Raw genomic sequence first — 17,889 nt, forward strand, 5'->3', positions numbered from 1 at the left:
TAGAATAGAACAATAAAAATAGAACAGAACAGAATGGAACGGAACGGAACAGAACGGAACAGAACAGAAGGGAATGGAACAGAACAGAACAGAATAGAAATAGAACAGAACAGAGTAGGACAGAATAGAATAGAAATAGAATAGAATAGAACAGAATAAAAATAGAACAGAACATAACAGAACAGAATAGAATAGAATAAGGGATAAGAATCGAATAAAATAAGGGATAAGAATAGAATAGAATAAGGAATAGAATAGAATAGAATAGAATAGAACAGAATAGAATAGAATAGAATAAGGAATAGAATAGAATAGAATAGAATAGAATAGAATAAGGGATAAGAATAGAATAGAATAGAATAGAATAGAATAGAATAGAATAGAATAGAATAGAATAAGGGATAAGAATAGAATAGAATAGAATAGAATAGAATAGAATAGAATAAGGGATAAGAATAGAATAGAATAAGGGATTAGAATAGAATAGAATAGAATAGAATAGAATAAGGGATAAGAATAGAATAGAATAGAATAGAATAGAATAGAATAGAATAGAATAGAATAAGGGATAAGAATAGAATAGAATAAGGGATAAGAATAGAATAGAATAAGGAATAAGAATAGAATAGAATAAGGGATAAGAACAGAATAGAATAGAATAAGGGATAAGAATAGAATAGAATAAGGGATAAGAATAGAATAGAATAAGGAATAGAATAGAATAGGGGATAAGAATAGAATAGAATAGAATAGAATAGAATAGAATAGAATAGAATAGAATAGAATAGAATAGAATAGAATAGAATAGCAGAGTTGGAGTTCTTCTTAAAAACTCCCAGTGATGAGACACCCACAACTTCTGGTGGCAAGGAATTTCTCCTTTATTCTAGCTTGATTAGTTTCCATCCTCGGCTTCTTCTGCTGCCTTCAGGTGCTTTGGAGGAGGGGCTGACCTTCCTCCTTCTCTTTGGGGCGGCCCCTGAGATCTTGGAAGACCGCTATCATGTCACTCCTACTCCTTGTTTTCACCCCCAATTCCCTCAACCGTTTGCTGCAAAAAAAAACGGTGTGGATCCTTTTTGCATCGTGGTGACCAAAACTGGATGCAGCATTCCAAATGCGGCCTTACCAAGGCATTATAAAGTGGTACTAACAGTTCGCGTGGTTTTCATTTTGTCCCTCTGTTTATGCCTCCAAGGACTATGTTGGCTTTTTCCGGCAGCTGCAGTGCTTGACACCAAATCCAGAAGTCGTGAGTTCTAATCCTACCTTAGGCACAAAGGCTGCTGGCTGACCTTGGGCCAGCCTCTCCCTTTCAGCTCCACCAAAGAAGCAAATCACTTTTGGAAATTTTGCCCAGAAAACTGCAGGCACTTTTCCCAGACAGTCTCCCCCAAAAGATAGTCACTCCAAAAATCCTTAGATATTTCAGGTGAAAAGTGAGGGAGGAAAAAAACTCTTTGGCTTTGAACCCGGGGAAAGCCAGCCTGGAATGATTCCTTTCTTCCTGGCCTTGAAAAAAACAGATTTTGACTTTCCAGCAAATTCCTATACCCGATTTTTAAATTTGAAGTCTAAGGGAAGGAATGCTCCCTCCCACCTCTCATCCTCTTTCTTTCCATCTTCCTTGTTTTTCATTCACTCTTTCTCTCTCTCTCTCTCTCATCCTCTTTCTCTTTCTTTCCATCTTCCTTGTTTTTCATTCACTCTTTCTTTCTCATCCTCTTTCTCTTTCTTTCCATCTTCCTTGTTTTTCATTCACTCTCTCTCTCTCATCCTCTTTCTCTTTCTTTCCATCTTCCTTCTTTTTCATTCACTCTTTCTTTCTCTCTCTCTCATCCTCTTTCTCTCTCTCATTCTCTGGATGGATGGAAGGCAGGAAAGAAGGAAGAAAAAAGGGAGGGAACGGAAAGAAGAAAGGGAGAAGGGAGAAGAAAGAGGCGGGAAAGATTCAATCCCGGATCGAATTCGGTGCAAAGAAATCAAACCTGCTGATTTAGGCGTAGTTGGGAATCAAAGCTCGTCTCGCACAGTTGCGTGTTTTCCCCGGGACAAATACCTCTGGATCCCAGACAGGAAGGTGGGGGAAGCAAAGTCGGGAGCGGGGATCGAAAACGCGGGGAATAAAATTGAATCCCCCTCTTACAAACGCCCATGATCGGCGTTCACACGAATACACGCGTGCACGGACACACACGTTAAGAAAAGAGAACCCAGGAAAAATTCCTGGCGTTGCCGGACGATCATGAAAGAACCCGGGGGGCAGGGGCATATGCCTACACTCCCACGCGTTTGTGAGGACCTTCAAGGTGCTTTCACACGTGCGCGCGCAGAGATTTAAATACACGCGTTGGTTCCTAGGTGCGTACATAAGCCCGCGAGTTTCTAAAGGCACTCGGGCAGAAACACGCGCGTTCTAGATGCAATACACACCCCTCGCTTTGACTTTACCGCGTTGAACACAATTACACATTCACGCGTCTTTTTCTTCAATCAAATGTCGGGATGTTGTCTGAATAGGGAAAATATACCCCCCATTCTTTCCGACTCTCCCCATTCCTTGAGGAGGGGTCGTGGAAGAGGGGTATAGGTAAGCTGTAGACACTGGCGCGTGCATCGGCATCAACACGTGTATCGATCTCTGAAAGCAAACACGTGTGTGTGTGTGTGTATACAGCTTTTTCGTTTCTTTCCCCAAACGCGAGTGGTTTTAATCAGGTCTTTTTCTCCCAGGGGTGTGTGTCTGTGCACGTGTGCATTTGTCTGAACACCGGACTCGAGGATGTGCGAAGCGTTTTCTCCCGAGAAAGTCGGTAAGGAAGGATCATAACCGAGATCCCCCCAAACCTCAACGGCCTATGAAGGATCGCGGCGGGGGGATTTCTTGATCGTCCCCGCCGACAAATACACGCGAGGCCGCGTTCAGATGGCTTTTATGCCCACCGCGGGTGGTGCTACTTTCTTCAACAGCCACCCAGACCGGGTGGTCGGGCTCGGGAGAAAACTGGAGGGAGTGTGGGGGGGCGGGATGGTCCCAGGTCTCCCAGTTTCGAAGCGCCCGATTCTCAGACGACCTTTCGTCCGATGGGATTAAATCCGAATTCGCGCGGAGAAACGAGCTGACGGCTGCTCCTCGCTTCGTAAGAAAACCGCGCCGCTTAACACCCGCGTGCGGGTTCCCCACCACCGCCACCCCAGTCCTCGTCCTCCAAGGACACCCCTCCTGTTCGCCTCGGCAGAAATCGAATCAAGCTTGGCAAAGAAAACTGGCTCAATCCGGATCGCAGGGATTAACCGACGCAGCCAGCTCCGACCGACCTCGCTCCGTAGTCGCACCAGAATACAGCAGAACAAAGCTAAACTCGGGCGGCTTCCTCCCCACAATCGCTTCTCCTAAGCGGGTAAAGCCCCTTCCCGCACACTGCATTCACACGACCAGTTCAACCTGCCCCCGTATTGAACCCTCCCTCTAAAGCGCTCTCCCTTCTCCCCCCCTTTTTTTCTTTCTTTGGTGGCATCTCCAAACTGGTCTGTTTTAAGCAAGAGAAGCCTCGGAGGGCCGCACAACCCGCGTCTGTCCCCTGCGCTGGTTCAGCGTCTCGTGGGAACGCGACAAGCGTGTCAAATTCGGACGGGGCGGGGGGAGGTCGTGACCGACATCGTCTCCCTCCCGGAACGTCTGACACGGATTGAGAACTTCCGGAACGCCTCCTGTTTTGTGGAACTGTTAAATAAATTCCCCAAATAGGTTTAAAAGGCTTAAAAACAACAACAAATAAATCCCTAAATTGCGATTCTTGCCACTGCTTTCGACGCCCGGAGTCGGATCTACGGAGTAGAGAAAAGGGGTGGCTGGGAGAGTCTGGGGTCTTTAAAACCAGCCTGCCTTAAAATCACCCCCATTTTATAGAGAGGGGGCAATACATGGAGGCCACACCCCGAATTAGGTTTCAGTCGCTGCATCACTGCGTTACCTATACCTTCTCCAAAATGTAATTCTATTTTTAACTCCTTCTCTCCTTTATTCCTCTCCCCCCTTTCGCACCCTGCTCAGTTTCACACACACACACACACACACACACACACACACATGGGATTGTGGGCCAACGTGTCTTTAATTGGGTATTAAAAGAAGCACCTTCTCGGAAGTAGTTCAGTCGCTCTTCTGGCATTTGAGACGAGGCAAGCTCGGCGCTTTCCTCCTCGAATTGCCGGTTGATTTTCTGAAAACTTAATTTTCTGTTAAATATTTCTTTCTTTTCTTTCCTTTTTTTTTTTTAGCTTGGCTGAGATCGCAAAGACTCCCTCTTCCCACCGACCCCGGCCAAAAGGAAACAAACAGGGGGAACCCCCTCTCTCCGAAATTAATTCGGGGTGATTTCTTTCGGGGTGTTTTTTGTTCTGTTTTTTTTGCGTGAAAGTTGGAAAGAGGCGCCGAGGAACAATTCGCGAGAGACGGAAACGCAGCTACCTGTTGAGGCTAAAAATTTTTTAAGGGGAGGCGTAGTTTTTTTCCCTCCCGGCTACCCAGCGCGAGATTGGAGAATTCTTGCAAATTCTTGCGTTCTTCTTCTTCTTCTTCTTTTTATTTTATTATTCGCCCGACTTTTCTCTGACTTGCATCTTAAAAAAAAAAAAAAAACCCAACTTTCCCAGGCGACAAAAATGTTCTTTCTGGGATATTTGCTGTTCATTGGCGGAATGACCCAGGTTCTTTCGAGTTATCCCATCTGGTGGTAAGTTAGTTGTCTAATTCCTTAATATTTCGGGGCAGGGGGGGACACCCACTTTCTGACGAAGTTAGGCTGCCCAGGAAAGGGTGGGTTTCGCCTTTTCCTAACCCGTTGTCGGGAACCGGGTGTCACTGGGCACCTAGGACATTGCGGTTCCTAAGATAATTTTAAGACCTCGGTAATTTTGCTGTCTTAGATTTTTCCCCAACTCGGTGTTTGTTTTGAATGGATGAACTCAGCACAAAAAAATAATTAAAAAATTAAGGACACTATGGGTGGTGGGGGGACCGTGAAAAGGTGGGGAAGGGAATGAACGGCAGAAGAGATTGGTTGGTTTTTGTTTTGTAAAGGAATACACTTTTGATGCGCTCCCGGGCTAGTTAAATGAAGATACGAGTCAGATTTGGGGGTTTTTTAAAAAAAAAACACACACGTGATTTTAACTTAATTATGGTTTTTTAAAAAAGAGCAGGAAACAAAATGATATTTTTTTTTTAGAGACAGAATCAAACCAAAGGGGCAAAGTAAGGCGGCTTTGGGAAGGAAGCGTAAAAATAGAAAATACTTTCTCCTTAAGAACAGGTTTACTTTTCTTCTGCGCCGTTTCTCTCTCTCCTCTGTTTAGAAGATTAGCCTTGTAAAGAAGTGGGGGGACTTCGCTCGTTTTCGTGCCCCTTTCTCCCCCACCCGGGGCAAAAAAACAAAACCCCAGTGAAAAAAAACGCAGGATATTTTCGAAAGTGGCTGCTCTCTCTCTTTCTCTCGTTTGGTAAATGGTTGAGAATCGACAGCCGCCCGGGCTTGTTTTTCTGCCTTCTGGCTTATAACTGCAAATACATGATGGGGGGAGTGTTTGATGGTAAGGAAGGTGGGGGGCGGTGGAGAGGAAGCCAAACTCCCCGAAGCTTCGGGTGAAGCTTTAAGCGATTTGCTGGGTAAACGCGGAGCGAAGCGGGCTTTTACCCTTCGCTTCTTGGCCAGATGTGATTCCGGCTATCCAAGCTTCGTCCTTGCGATGCGAGGATGTTTCCCTTGCCCTCGCTCTCGGGGCTTGGAGGGCAGGAGGGGGAAGGGAAGGGGTCATCTCTGGCCCCCTGCCGGCTGCCTTAGCCCGACTCCAAACACCCCCCCTTTTTATATATGTATATATAGCTGAGAGGTCGGGTTCTGAGCAATTTTAACCGATCCGATTCGATCCAACCGGTCGGGCACCTTCCTAACCTCGGAAAGCACCCCGAGACTTGCCCATCCCCTGCCCCGGTGAGGCGCCGGGGCCCTGGCTGGCCTGGGAAACTGCCCCTCCCTGCCCGGCGGATCGCAATTGTCAGAAGCGGGAAGCAAATTGGCTGCTGTCGGAAGCGGGTTTGCTGCAACCCAGAAATCGAGGGGAACGCGGCTGATTTCGGAGGGGTGCAGCTACCTTCTATTCTCCCGGGTGGGGGTGGGGGAGATCTTGGAGGGTGGGGGTGAGGAGGTCGGGAGGCAAAGCTCCCTCCCTCCCTTCCTGCATCCAACCTTCGCGCGTCTCTGAACCCCGGCTTCTGACGACTCGCTCGCCCGGTTCTTTCGCCGAAGGTTGCCGCCTCGCTACCTTCGCAGGAGGAGCCCCGCGAGGGAAGCGGGGGGCGGGGGGCTGGCAGGCTGTCGGGGCGGGCAAGTTGCAGCAAATCGGCCGGTCGGCGGTAATTACAGACTTCAGAGAGATGAGATGAGAAAAACGAGGCGAGCTCTCTGCAGCCTGGCGGCGGAGTCTCTTCCCCACCCCCGCGCCCTCTTGCCAATCTCGTCCCCCCAAAAGCTGGGTCCCGCTTCCCAAGGTCAGAGATCGTGAAAATCCGCAAACACGTGTGTCCTTGCTCCCCCCGTCCCCCAGGTGCTGCTTTAAGAAGCTTTACAGATGTAACGAGGCTAGAGAACTAGAGGCAAATAACGTAGCTTGTCTGGGCTGGACCGCTTTGGCGGGGGGGCGGGGGGTGTTGAGGGAGGAGGAAGAAAAGGAGGCGGGAAGAACGTGGGGCGGGGGAGGTACTTTTTGCAGGTGGGCAAATCGCCTCTCGAAGTCACGAAAGAATTTCTAAATTCCCTCGCCCTCCCCCTGCCCAGCGGTGTGAATGGTACAGTCTGGGCAGAGCTCATCCACTTGATAAAAGTCTCTATCAAATTCACCTGCTTCCTTTTTTTTTTTTTAATCGTTACCATGGTATCGTTACCATGTTTAGGCTGGCGTTATGTCAATTTTCCCCCTCAATTTGGGCCACTTTAAGAGATGTGGGTTTCAACTCCCAGAACTGCCCAGGCTAAATTTCGGGAATTAAAGTGTGCACCTGTGAAAGAAGCCAAGTTTTTTTAAAAAATTTTGTTTTTTAAAAAAATGCATTATATTGAAGTCTGCCTTGCTATCCTATCCGGACCAATTAATATTTCACCTCAACCCATCGTCGGTTGCTGTTTTTAATTTATTTAAGAAAATACATATGACACCCCACCCCACCCCATTCGCTCTGGGTGATTCCGGGCGGCATACACGCACACACACACACATATAAGGCATTCACACATTTCGCTGCAATCAAAGCAATATAAAAGGCATTCACGCGTTACATTGCAATAAACGCGAGTCGGATGCCAAAGGTGCCCGAAAGGGCGAAGCGCCTTCGTTCTGGATTCTTTGATAGTGCCCCAGTTATGATACCTATAGGTTTTCAAACACCTTTAGGGATGAGAGACCTACGAATGATAGTTCAAGTATACGATTTCAGTTATCTAGACCCTGATGAGAATTCTCTCCACGAAGGATGCGTGTATGCAATTAAAAAGTAATTGCATACATGCATTCTTCACGGAGACCATTCCCATCAGGATCTCTCTCTATATATGTATAAAATTAAGCTTAAAGGGGATTTAAATATATTAAATTTCACCTTCGTGGGAACTCAGGTTTTAAAATTCGTTATTAAATTTTTGCACTTTTAAAAAAAGCTGCTTGCCGTGGAAAGGATCCGTACCAGGCCTCGTTAAACCGAATCGTTGGAGACCTAATTCGGTTTAAACGCATCTTGCTGGAACGAACGTCAGCAAATCTGGGAGCTTTCAAAGCGCCTAAGCAGCGCGAGGCGATTTAAAAATCCGGGGTTTGTCGCCCGGTTTTGTGAATCTGCGAAAATCTGCACGCAAAACGGCAGCTTCAGGGGCAGGAAAAATGTGTTTTTGTTTTTAAACAGGACTACCAACTGCTTAAGGAACTCCAGGTGCCAAAAATGTAGCGCAAATACCCGTTGCTTGGGACCTGTGGCTGAGGCGTGCTTGTCTGTGTGTGTTGTTATCCGCTCCAAATTTGCTCGTAGATGAACAAAGAACAACACCGTTCAGTCTAGTGGTTAAGGCTCCGGGCTAGAAAGAGAGTAGAAGGTGAGTTCTGGTCCCACCTGAGGCATGAAAGCCGCCTGGGTGAGTTTGGGGCAATTCCTAAGAAACGGGGACTTCTAGTCCCTGCTTAGGGAGCGTAAAAACGGCTCAGGGCTGACACGCCGCGCGCGGACCTTAGAAAGAAATGCGAAGGCTTTTTGATTCGGATTTAGAGATGGCCGCCCCCCTGCCAGCTCCTAGAGGCGCTCCAGTTTTATAGGTTACTTCGCCCTTTGTCACCCTCTCACCTGCCGCCCTTCTCTTTCCATCCGTTTAAGGAGGGACAGGAGGCATCCGGAGTCACTTCGTTTTGGCCTTATCTCCGCTTTAGTGTCCCGGTCTCTCTCCTCACTCTCTTTCATCCATTTTCTCTTCTCTCTGTCTCTTATTCTCCCTCTCTTTCTCCCTCGTTCTATCGTATCTTCTCTCTTGCTTCGTCTCACCCCTTTCTCTTATTCTCTCTCATCCTCTCTTTCATTCTCACATTTTCTCTTTCATTCTCTCTCCTCCTGCTTCTTCTTCTCCCTCTCTCATTCTCTCTGCTTCTTTCTGTTCTTTTTCTTTCATAGTCTCTCTTTCTCCCACTCATTCTCTTTTATCCTCTCTCTCCCATCCTCTCTTTCTCTCTCTGATTCTGTCTTGTTTTCCCTTTCTCCTTTCTCTCTCTCTCTCATTCTCCCTTTATCTTTCTCTCTCATTGTCTGACTCTCTCTTCCTCTCTCTTGCTGTCTCTTTCCCTCATTCTCCCTTTCTCTTTCTCATTCTGTCATTGCTCATCTCTCTCTCTCTCTCTCTCTCCCTCCCTCATTCTGTTTCTTATTCTCCCACTCTCTCGTTGTCTTTCTCTCTCCCATCCTCCCAATGTAGAAGCTTGGGACCCCCAGGTAGGTGCCTGGCGGTCCCACTGGAGGAAAGGGGTTGTCCCAGACACTAGAGGTTAAAATCCACCCCAACTTCTATAGGATCACGAAGGCTACATCCCCCCCCATACCCAGCCAGGGAGTAGAAATGATGGGAATCCCGCAGGAATTTTTAAATTAACAGGCTGCAATTGATGATTAATGTTTTGGAGAGAAAGTATGTTTTGCCCATGGACGTGCAAAAATAATTTATATTTTGCAGAGTTATTTCTTTTGTGTTCTTTCTCTCTCTCTCTGTTTTCCTTCCACTTCCTGTTTCTGGGTTGATACAGAGGCATCCTCACTAGGAGTCCTTGACTCACAACAGTTCCCTTAATGACCATTCAGAGTTACAGTGGCACTGACAAGGATGACTTATGACCCCTTTTCACACTTCCGACCATTGTAGCCTCCCCGTGGTCACGTGATAAAAATTCGGGTGCTTGGCAACTTGATTCGTATTTAGGATGGTTGTAGAATCCTGGGATCCTATGGTCCCCCTTTGTGACCTTCTGAAAAGGGGGAAGCCAGGTTCACTTAACGACGGGGTGGCCAAGTTAACTACTGCAGTGATTCGCTTAACAACGGTGGCAGGAAAGATCATAAAATGGGGCAAAACTCAGCAGTGTCTCAGCAACAGAAACGTTGGGCTCATTTGCAGTCCTAAGTTGAGGGTTATCTGTATTTCTTTCTCGCTGGGGCTATTTTACCTTCTGTACCTTCCCTTGGGGGTGGATGTCGAAGATTTGGGGTCATGCGTTACCAACAAGGGAAGCCTTTTTTTGCAATTGATGGGTTGCATCCGTGAAGTTCCTCCTTCGACTGGCAGATCAGCCCATGCCAGAAACCTTCCCTGGTCTGGTCACAGATCCCATGGGAAAAGGATTTGAATCTACGTGATCTTCCCAGACCTGTTGTTCTCCTGAAATTGTGCAGGAGAAGAACTGCAGTAGTACGAAGAGAGAACAGAGTTGGAAGGGGCCTTGGAGGTCTTCTAGTCCAACCCCGGCCTCAAGCAGCAGACTCATCCTTCTAGCCTTCTGAGGTCAGTAAAAGGAGGACCCAGATTGTTGGGGGCAAGAGGCTGACTTTGTAAACCACTCGGAGAGGGCTGCAAAGCACTTATGGAGCGGTATATAAGTCTAAGTGCTATGGCTATTTCAGGCAAATGGCTGTCCAATCTCTTCTTTTAAAACCTCCAGTGTTTGGAGCACCCACAACTTCTGGAGGCAAGAAATTCCACTGACTAATTGGTCAAACTATCAGGAAATTTCTCCTTAGTTCTAGTTCTCTCCTTAATTAGTGTCCACCCGTTGCTTCTTGTCCAATGGACCTTACAAGGAATTGGTCTCCAACAGACTCAGAACTCAAGCCACTTTCTTTAGAGACGCTTGGTTATCCCGCAAAGCAATCCATGGGATCCTTAGAGAAACATTAGAGGCTTTGAAAGGATCAGCGGAGAGATTAGGTTTGGCTTCTGGGGTGGGGTGGAGGGGGGGGTCTAGGATGCGGGGGGGAGGAAGTGAGCCTTTAAGAAGGCTTTGAAGACCCCTGGATGTTCTCCCCCGGGCATTGAGAGGAGGATGTGAAGGTGAGGTCATTCGGGAAGAGGTGTAATATCTGTGGCTGTGCCCTTCTTGGGTAGTTATTAGGTCCTTGTGATTTGTGGTCCTTGACATGAGGTTGATGGTATGTCTGTATTTATTGCTGTAGTTGCTGACTGAATTCTTAGCCATATAAATGGGAGGGAGGGAGAGGAAGGAAAGGGAAAAATGTAGGAAGGAAAGGAAAAGAGAGAAAAAGATGGAGGAAAGAAGGAAGGAGAAAGAAAAGGATGGAAGGAAGGAAGGAAAGGAGGAAGGAAGAGGGAAGGAAGAGGAAGGGAGGGAGGAAGATGAAATGAGAACAAAGAAGAAGAGAAGAAGGAAGAGAAACAAAAAGGAAGGAGAAGGAAGGAAGGGAAGGGATGAAGGAGGAAGAAAGGGAAAAGAAACAGAGAGAAAGGGAGGAAGAAAGGGGTGATAAAACGAGGAGGAAAGGTAAAAAGCAAAGAGAGAAAGAAGGAAAAGGAAGGAAGGAAAGGGAAGGAAGAGAAAGAAGTAAAAAGAGGAAGGGAAGGTGGAAAGAAGAAAATGAAAAATGGAAAGGAGAGATGGAGGAAGGAAGGAGAAAAAGAAAGAATGGGAACAAGGAGGAGAGGAAGGAAGGAAGGAAGGAAGGAAGGAAGGAAGGAAGGAAGGAAGGAAGGAAGGAAGGAAGGAAGGAAGGATTTTGACTCTTATGACCATGGGGATACTGTGATGGTCGTAACTGCAAGGACCTCTCTATGTCCCTTTTTCAGTGTTGTTTGCTGAAGGAATACTTGTAACTAGAGGCCCTAATTAAGCAACCTGATTGGATAGCAGGTGGGATCATAAAGTCTCAAGGCTGGACCTACCAGCTCCCATGAGGGCGAACATCCCATAGTGTCAAGGAAAACTCATCAAGGTGAAATCAGACAGGTGAGACGAGGATGCAGGTAGAGGAACTTTTCCTTGACTCTGTAGGAGGAGCCTTTGAATCTCCTGCTGGAGAGGAATGAAAATGAGTTAATAGCTGTCTTCTGTTGATGTTGGCAAGGAGACATGATGGACCACCTCCGTTGCTATTATACCAGCTTAGCTCTAATAAAATCACATTAAGTTGCTGCCAAAGAACCAGGTTCCTGGCATTTTCTGTGGTTCCCCTCAGATTCCAGAGCTAGGAACGAGCAAGAGGTGGCATCTCCCTTGAACAGACCATCACCATCAAGGAAAGCCCTGAAGGTCCTTTGTGGAGGCCCACCACAAACACGTCTAGGTAGAAATCTGTAGAGATTCTCCGTCTTCCAGGTCATGGTTGTCCCAAAGGTGCTTTTTTTGTTGTTCAGTGTTTTGTCTTTTGAAGACATTTCTCTTCTCATCCAAGAAGCTTCTTCAGCTCTGACTGGGTGGTGAAGGATGGAAGGATTTATATTCCTTGCAGACAAAGCTGGTCGTTCGCATCCTTTTAGAGGGTCGTTGAGGCCGCTTGGAGGTTTATCTGCGTCCTCGGGGTCACCCTGAGTGGTGCAAATTGTTTTTGTAGTCTGCCATTTCCCCCGACCCCTCTGAAATCTATTCCTACTCCCACACCCTTCCAAGGATGTTCACCCCAAATTGTATGGCAAAAGGCCTGTAGGGATTCTCAGGTAAGGAGTCTAGGTGGGCCTGGAGATGTCAAGGCTGAAGAAATCAGTCAACCCTTTTGTTCTTCTGACGTTTGTAGGGAGGGCTTGCAGGCTACTGTTGACTTTTTAGACCAAACTGTGGTGGTCTCTGTGGAAATAAATATTGGGGTGACCCCATGGGCCTCTCTAGACTCTATAACAGGTTTATGGCTTGAAGTATTTATGCAGGTCCATCGAGAATACACCCCGTCATAGTTGAGAGCTGATGGTTCTTCATATAACACTCTGGAACTCTCTGGATGCACCTTGGAGTACAGGCAGTCTTTGACTTACAGCCATTCGTTCAAAATTATGACGGGGCTGCAAAAAAGTGACTTGTGGTCATTTTTCACACTTAACAGCCGTTGCAGCTTCGCCATAGTCATGTGATGGAAATTCAGACACTTGGCAACTGGTTCATATTTATGACGGGTTGCAGTGTCCATTTGTGTGTGTGTGTGTGTGTGTGTGTGTGTGACGTTATCTCCTTTTTGCAACCTTCTGACAAGCAAAGTCAACCAGGAAGCCTGATTCACTTAATAACCGTGTGATTAAGTGAAAAGTGATTCACTTAAATGGCAAGGAAGGCTGCTCCTGCTAGCTGCCAGCCGTTTGGGGCACTTCAATCCTGACTGGCTCAGGGTTGACTCAGCCTTCCTTCCTTCCAAGGCAGGTAAAACGAGGACCCAGATTGTTGGGGGCAAGAGGCTGGCTCTGTAAACCACTTAGAGCTTTTAAGGCACTGTAAGTCTAAGTGCTACTGCAAAGTTGATAGGATTTAGTTGGGGTGAGTTGCTATCCTTGGAGAAAGAGAGATATCAATGACCTCAGAAATTTACATGCTTAACATGAGGATCTAACTCGGTAAATTGCTTCCCTCCTTTTCACATTCTGTGTGATAAACACATTCTGTGTTTATATGCACAGTGTGTGCATATAAAAAGTAAGGACGATAGCATAGTTGGAAAGACACAAGGGTACTTCCCTAAACAAAAGAAATATGTTTTAAGCTCAGAAGACCCAGATAACATTCAGAAGCAACCTAGACAGGTACTTTCCTGATTCAATCAATCCATCAATCAAACAGAATCGAATCAAACAAACTGGTAGGGACCTTGGAGAGCATCTAGTCTAACCCCCTACCAGCACCCACAACTTCTGAAGGCAACTTCTGCTGCACTGGTTGATTGTTCTGACAGGAAAATTTGTCCTAATTTTTAGGTTTGCTTCTCTCCTTGATTAGTTGCTATCCGTTGCTTCTTCTCCTGCATTCAGGGGCTTTGGAGAATAGTTTGAACCACTCATTTTTGGGCAAGCCCTTCAAATATTGGAAGACTGCTATCACGTTGCCCCTAACCCTAATTTTCTCTAGGCGGGCCATACACCCTATTGCTGCCTCCTTCCCTCTCAATCTTTCTCTTCCTATAGTTCCATCCTTCCTCTCTCCTTGTTCCTACTCTTTTCCTTCCCTCCCTTCCTCTCTCCTTTTCTCTTCCTGTTTTTTCTTTCTTTCCTTTCTTCCTCTTCCCCTTTCTCTTCCTATTTTCCTTCCTTCCTTCCTTCCGTCCTCCACCCCTAGGTCTTCTGGCCAAGAGAACCTCACTAGCTAAGCTGACATCTCCCCAGACCCCCTCTTCCCCCCCTCTCTCCCAAGTGTGAGATAATTTCCACCCAGGCAAGTCCCTTCTTATCCCCAGTTGGGACGGCCAGGTTGTGCGAAGGTGTGGCCTAGCTACACAGATTTCCTTCTTTGAAATCTCTTCTCCAGCTTCACTTGCACAGCTTTGAACTCGCTCCAGCTCCTCTCTGCAGCTTTCTGGCAGTGCCGCAGATGTGGAAGCAAGCACTACTAGCCAAGCCAGGTGCAAACGCGCAACACTTTTTTTTCTCCAAACGACTACAAAGCCCATGTCTAAAAAGGTGGGGGCAGGGGTTACAAGGGAGTCACTGGTGGCTATTTCAGAAGACAGAGGCAGCCAAGCCCGGAGTTTCATCCAGTTGGCAGCTCTTCTGTCTCCTTTTCTGGACACTTTTAAGATGTGGGGACTTCAGCTCCCAGAATTCCCCAGGGTTCAACATTTCTCAGTCTTGACAACTTTAACAGAGGGTGGACTTCAATTCCCAGAATTCCCCAGCCAGCATGGTCTGGATCCAAGCCTTGGATTTCATCAAGATGGCCGCCTGAGGAATTCTGGGAGTTGAAGTCCACCCTCTGTTAAAGTTGTTAAGGCTGAGAAATGTTTTCGAATGAGGCCACTGTAAGATTTGGGGGCTTCAATTCCAAGAATTCCTGCAACTGTCATAAGTACATGCCAGTTGCCAAGCATCTTAATTTTGTTCATGTGATTATAGAGATGGTACTTTCTTCAGTGCCATTGTAACATCGCAAATCAAGAAATACCATTCATTTAGTAATAATTCAAAGTTATGATGGCACTTTAAAAAGTGACATAACTAGTCCTTGCACTTATAACCATCCCAGAACCCTACAGTCATATGATTAAAAACTGGGCACTTGGCAATAGGTTTATTTTTATGACGTCCCCACCATTGCTGGCTTCCAACAACAAAGTCAACTGGGGAAGCGGGGTTCGCTTAATGACCGCACATGATTCACTTAACAACTGCTGCAATCCACTTAACAACAGTAGAAGAAAAAGACCATCAAATCAGGCATGACTCTCTTAGCAACAGCCTTGCTTAGCAAAAGGATTTCTGGTCCCCATTGTGGTCATAAGCCGAGGCCTGCCTGCACTTGAAGTTTACTAGGGGTCATCGGGGCTCCTAGGAAAAATTTGAAGTTTAGGAATTCCGATTGCAATCAGCAGGTAATCCAGAGAAGGAGAAATACCCAATCAAGCTGTCCGTCATGGACCCACTTTGCATCTGGACACAACAACAGAAGAATGGTTTCACAAGACTGTCTCTGGAAATTTCCAATCCAACCTTGAAAACACACAGAAATCTGGTTTCTCAGGGCAGTGTCTAAATAATTGGGGAATATTTGTTTCCAAGTGCTTTAAATTTTGTAGACTTCCATCATGAGATCTTTCAAGGACGACCCCAAGGGAGAAATAGTTGCATTGACAAGATCATGATGGATGCCTCTGCCGGGGGCTGTGTCCACCCCCTTCTGAAATCCATATCAGCTTAGATAGGCATGAAGAATTTGTCTTTTTCTTGGCTATCAACAGGAGTGGTCTCGGGAAGATAAGACCTGGTGGCTTGGGGATCTAAGTCTCTTGCGTTAGAAATTAAATTGGGCCCACCACTCAAGATGGAGTTGACTACACGGTGGGTCTTCTTTGAGTCTTGGTGGAAGGTCAGGAGGTGGTGGACCTCAGCTTTTGAGGTTAACTGCAGACAGAAGCTAGGAACCTAGATGTTCTCCAGAACATCTCCAGAGCATGTGAAGGGCGTCTTTGTCCCCCATAGGAAGCTATTGAGAATGGTCATCAAAATTTGTGGCTTAATTTACAAAAGGGAAGAGATGGAGCCAGCCCTGTGAGGCTAGTTTATATATGACTGATGTATTGGATTTGATTTTAGGATCCCATAAATGGAAGCCTTGATGATGGAAACCAGGCCTGTAGTTAGTTAACAGAACTCTTTCGTCCCTTCCTTCTCCTCTTCCTCGCTCTTTCTTGAGAGTCTCCTTCATACTCTTCCTCCTTTCCTTGCTCCTTCCCTTCCTCTCCTTCTTCACTTTCTTCATCTTTCTCTCGTTAGTCCTCTTCATTCCCTCCACTTCCCCTACCCTCTTCTATTTCTATTTCTCCTCCTTGGCTTTCTCCCCCTCCTTTCTACCTCCTTTTCTATCTTCTCTTTCTCCTTCTTACTTTTCTCCTCTGTACGCTCCTTCTTTTTAACTGTCTCCCTCTCCTTTACTCTCTCCTCCTGTATCTTCTTCTTCACTCTTTTCTTTATTTTCTCCTTCTGCTTTTCCTTCTCCTCCTTATTCCTTCCTTCCACCCTCCCTCCCTCCCTCCTTCCCCCTTTCCCTCCCTCTTTTCCTCCTTTCCTCCTTTCCTTTCTGTCTTCCTTCCTTCTCTCTCCCTTTTTTCTTCCTTCTCCCTACCTACCTCCTGGAGCTCTTCATCCCAGTTTCCTGAGGAAGCAGCATCCACGCACCAGGAAAGCTGAGCTGACCAAAAGCTGCAGGGGGCACATCTCTGTGTGTGTGTGTGTGTGTGTGTGTGTGTGTGTGTGTGTGTGTGTGTGTGTCCAGGCCCAGAGCATGCGGGCATTATTGTCTTCCCTCCCAGGGGCAGCTATTTATGAGCGGGCCAGGCTCAGCAAACTGTCCCTTCAATCTTCAGCCCTTCTCTGTCCCCCGAGGGAGGCTTTGCAGCCGTGTGGATGGGCTGCCTGGCTGGGTGATGGCAGAGGTTTCAAAAACAGGTTTTTGGGGATAGGGGAGGTCGGTGGGTGGGTGGGTGGGTGGGAGGAAGGAAGGAAGGAAGGAAGGAAGGAAGGGCTAGCGGGTTGGGTAGGAAGGGACAAAGAGACCGGGTTCTGCGTTCAACAGCCCAGTTCAGGCAAAACGGTGTGTTTGTCTGATCAATTTCACTTGCATTCAGCTGTTGGTGGAATTCATTTAGTGACTGTTCGAAGTGACCTATGACCGTTTTTTACCCTTACGACCGTTGCAGCCATCCCTATGATCAGGTGATCAAAATTTGGGCGCTTGGCAATGGACTCGTATTTATGACAATTGCAGTGTCATAAAAGGGGGTCACGCGATCCCCTTTTGCGACAGTCGGACAACATGGAAGCCAGATTCATGTAGTGACCCTGTTTACTGAGTTAAAAACTGCAGGGATTCGCTTAACAACTGCGGCAAGGAAAGTCGTAAAATGAGGCGAAGCTCACTTAACAACTGTCGCAGCATCCCCACGGCAGGACTGGAACTCACCGTCTCCTGCTGGCTGGCCCCAAATCACCCACCTGTCTTTCATGGCTAAGGCGGAACTTAAACTCATAGTCCCCCAGTTTCTAATCTGGTGCTTTAACCACAAGGCCAAACTGTGCACTTAATGTAGAGTTAGAACCCAGGACCCTGGGATAATGGATTGCGTGACCACAAAACGCTGCCAAGTTGCCAGAAACACAACTTGGGAACTTGGGCCATGACCTATTCCTTGTTTCTTGGATGAAACCTTTTCCCTGAGATGCTAATTTTCTACATGCAAGGATCCCGCTCCGCCAATGTACAGGGCAACCATTTCTTGGCTGCCTCTGGTGGAAACTAGGTTGATTCTTGGTTTATTCGTATACTGTTTGCTGTTGTTATCCAAGTCTACCTCAGTAAGGCCACACCTAGAGTACTGCATCCAGTTTTGGTCACCACACTATAAAAAAGGATGTTGAGGCTCTAAAAAAAGTACAGAGAAGAGCAACCAGGATGATTAGGGGACTGGAGGCTAAAACGTACAACGAACGGTTGCAGGAACTGGGCTTGGCTAGTTAGTAAAGAGAAGGACCAGGGGAGACAGGAAGGAAGTCTTCCAATATTTGAGGGGCTGCCACAGAGAGGAGGGGGGGCGGTCAAGCTATTCTCCAAAGCACCCGAAGGCCAGACAAGGAATAATGGATGGAAACTGAACAAGGAGAGATTCAACCTGGA

General features: G+C 46.8%; 1 protein-coding gene across 1 annotated transcript in view; it reads left to right on the forward strand.

Annotated features, from left to right (window-relative positions):
* The first annotated feature begins 4,665 nt into the window (after positions 1-4,665).
* WNT3A (Wnt family member 3A) overlaps positions 4,666-17,889 on the forward strand; it is a 52,692-nt gene continuing 39,468 nt past the window's right edge. Inside the window, exon 1 of the mRNA XM_026720292.2 lies at positions 4,666-4,736. Coding sequence (XP_026576077.1) covers positions 4,666-4,736 — 71 coding nt within the window. The remainder of the gene's footprint in view (positions 4,737-17,889) is intronic.

This window comes from Pseudonaja textilis, chromosome Z, assembly GCF_049901715.1.
Source record: "Pseudonaja textilis isolate UNSWEBS1 chromosome Z, rPseTex1.2, whole genome shotgun sequence".
Taxonomy (NCBI): Eukaryota; Metazoa; Chordata; class Lepidosauria; order Squamata; family Elapidae; genus Pseudonaja; species Pseudonaja textilis.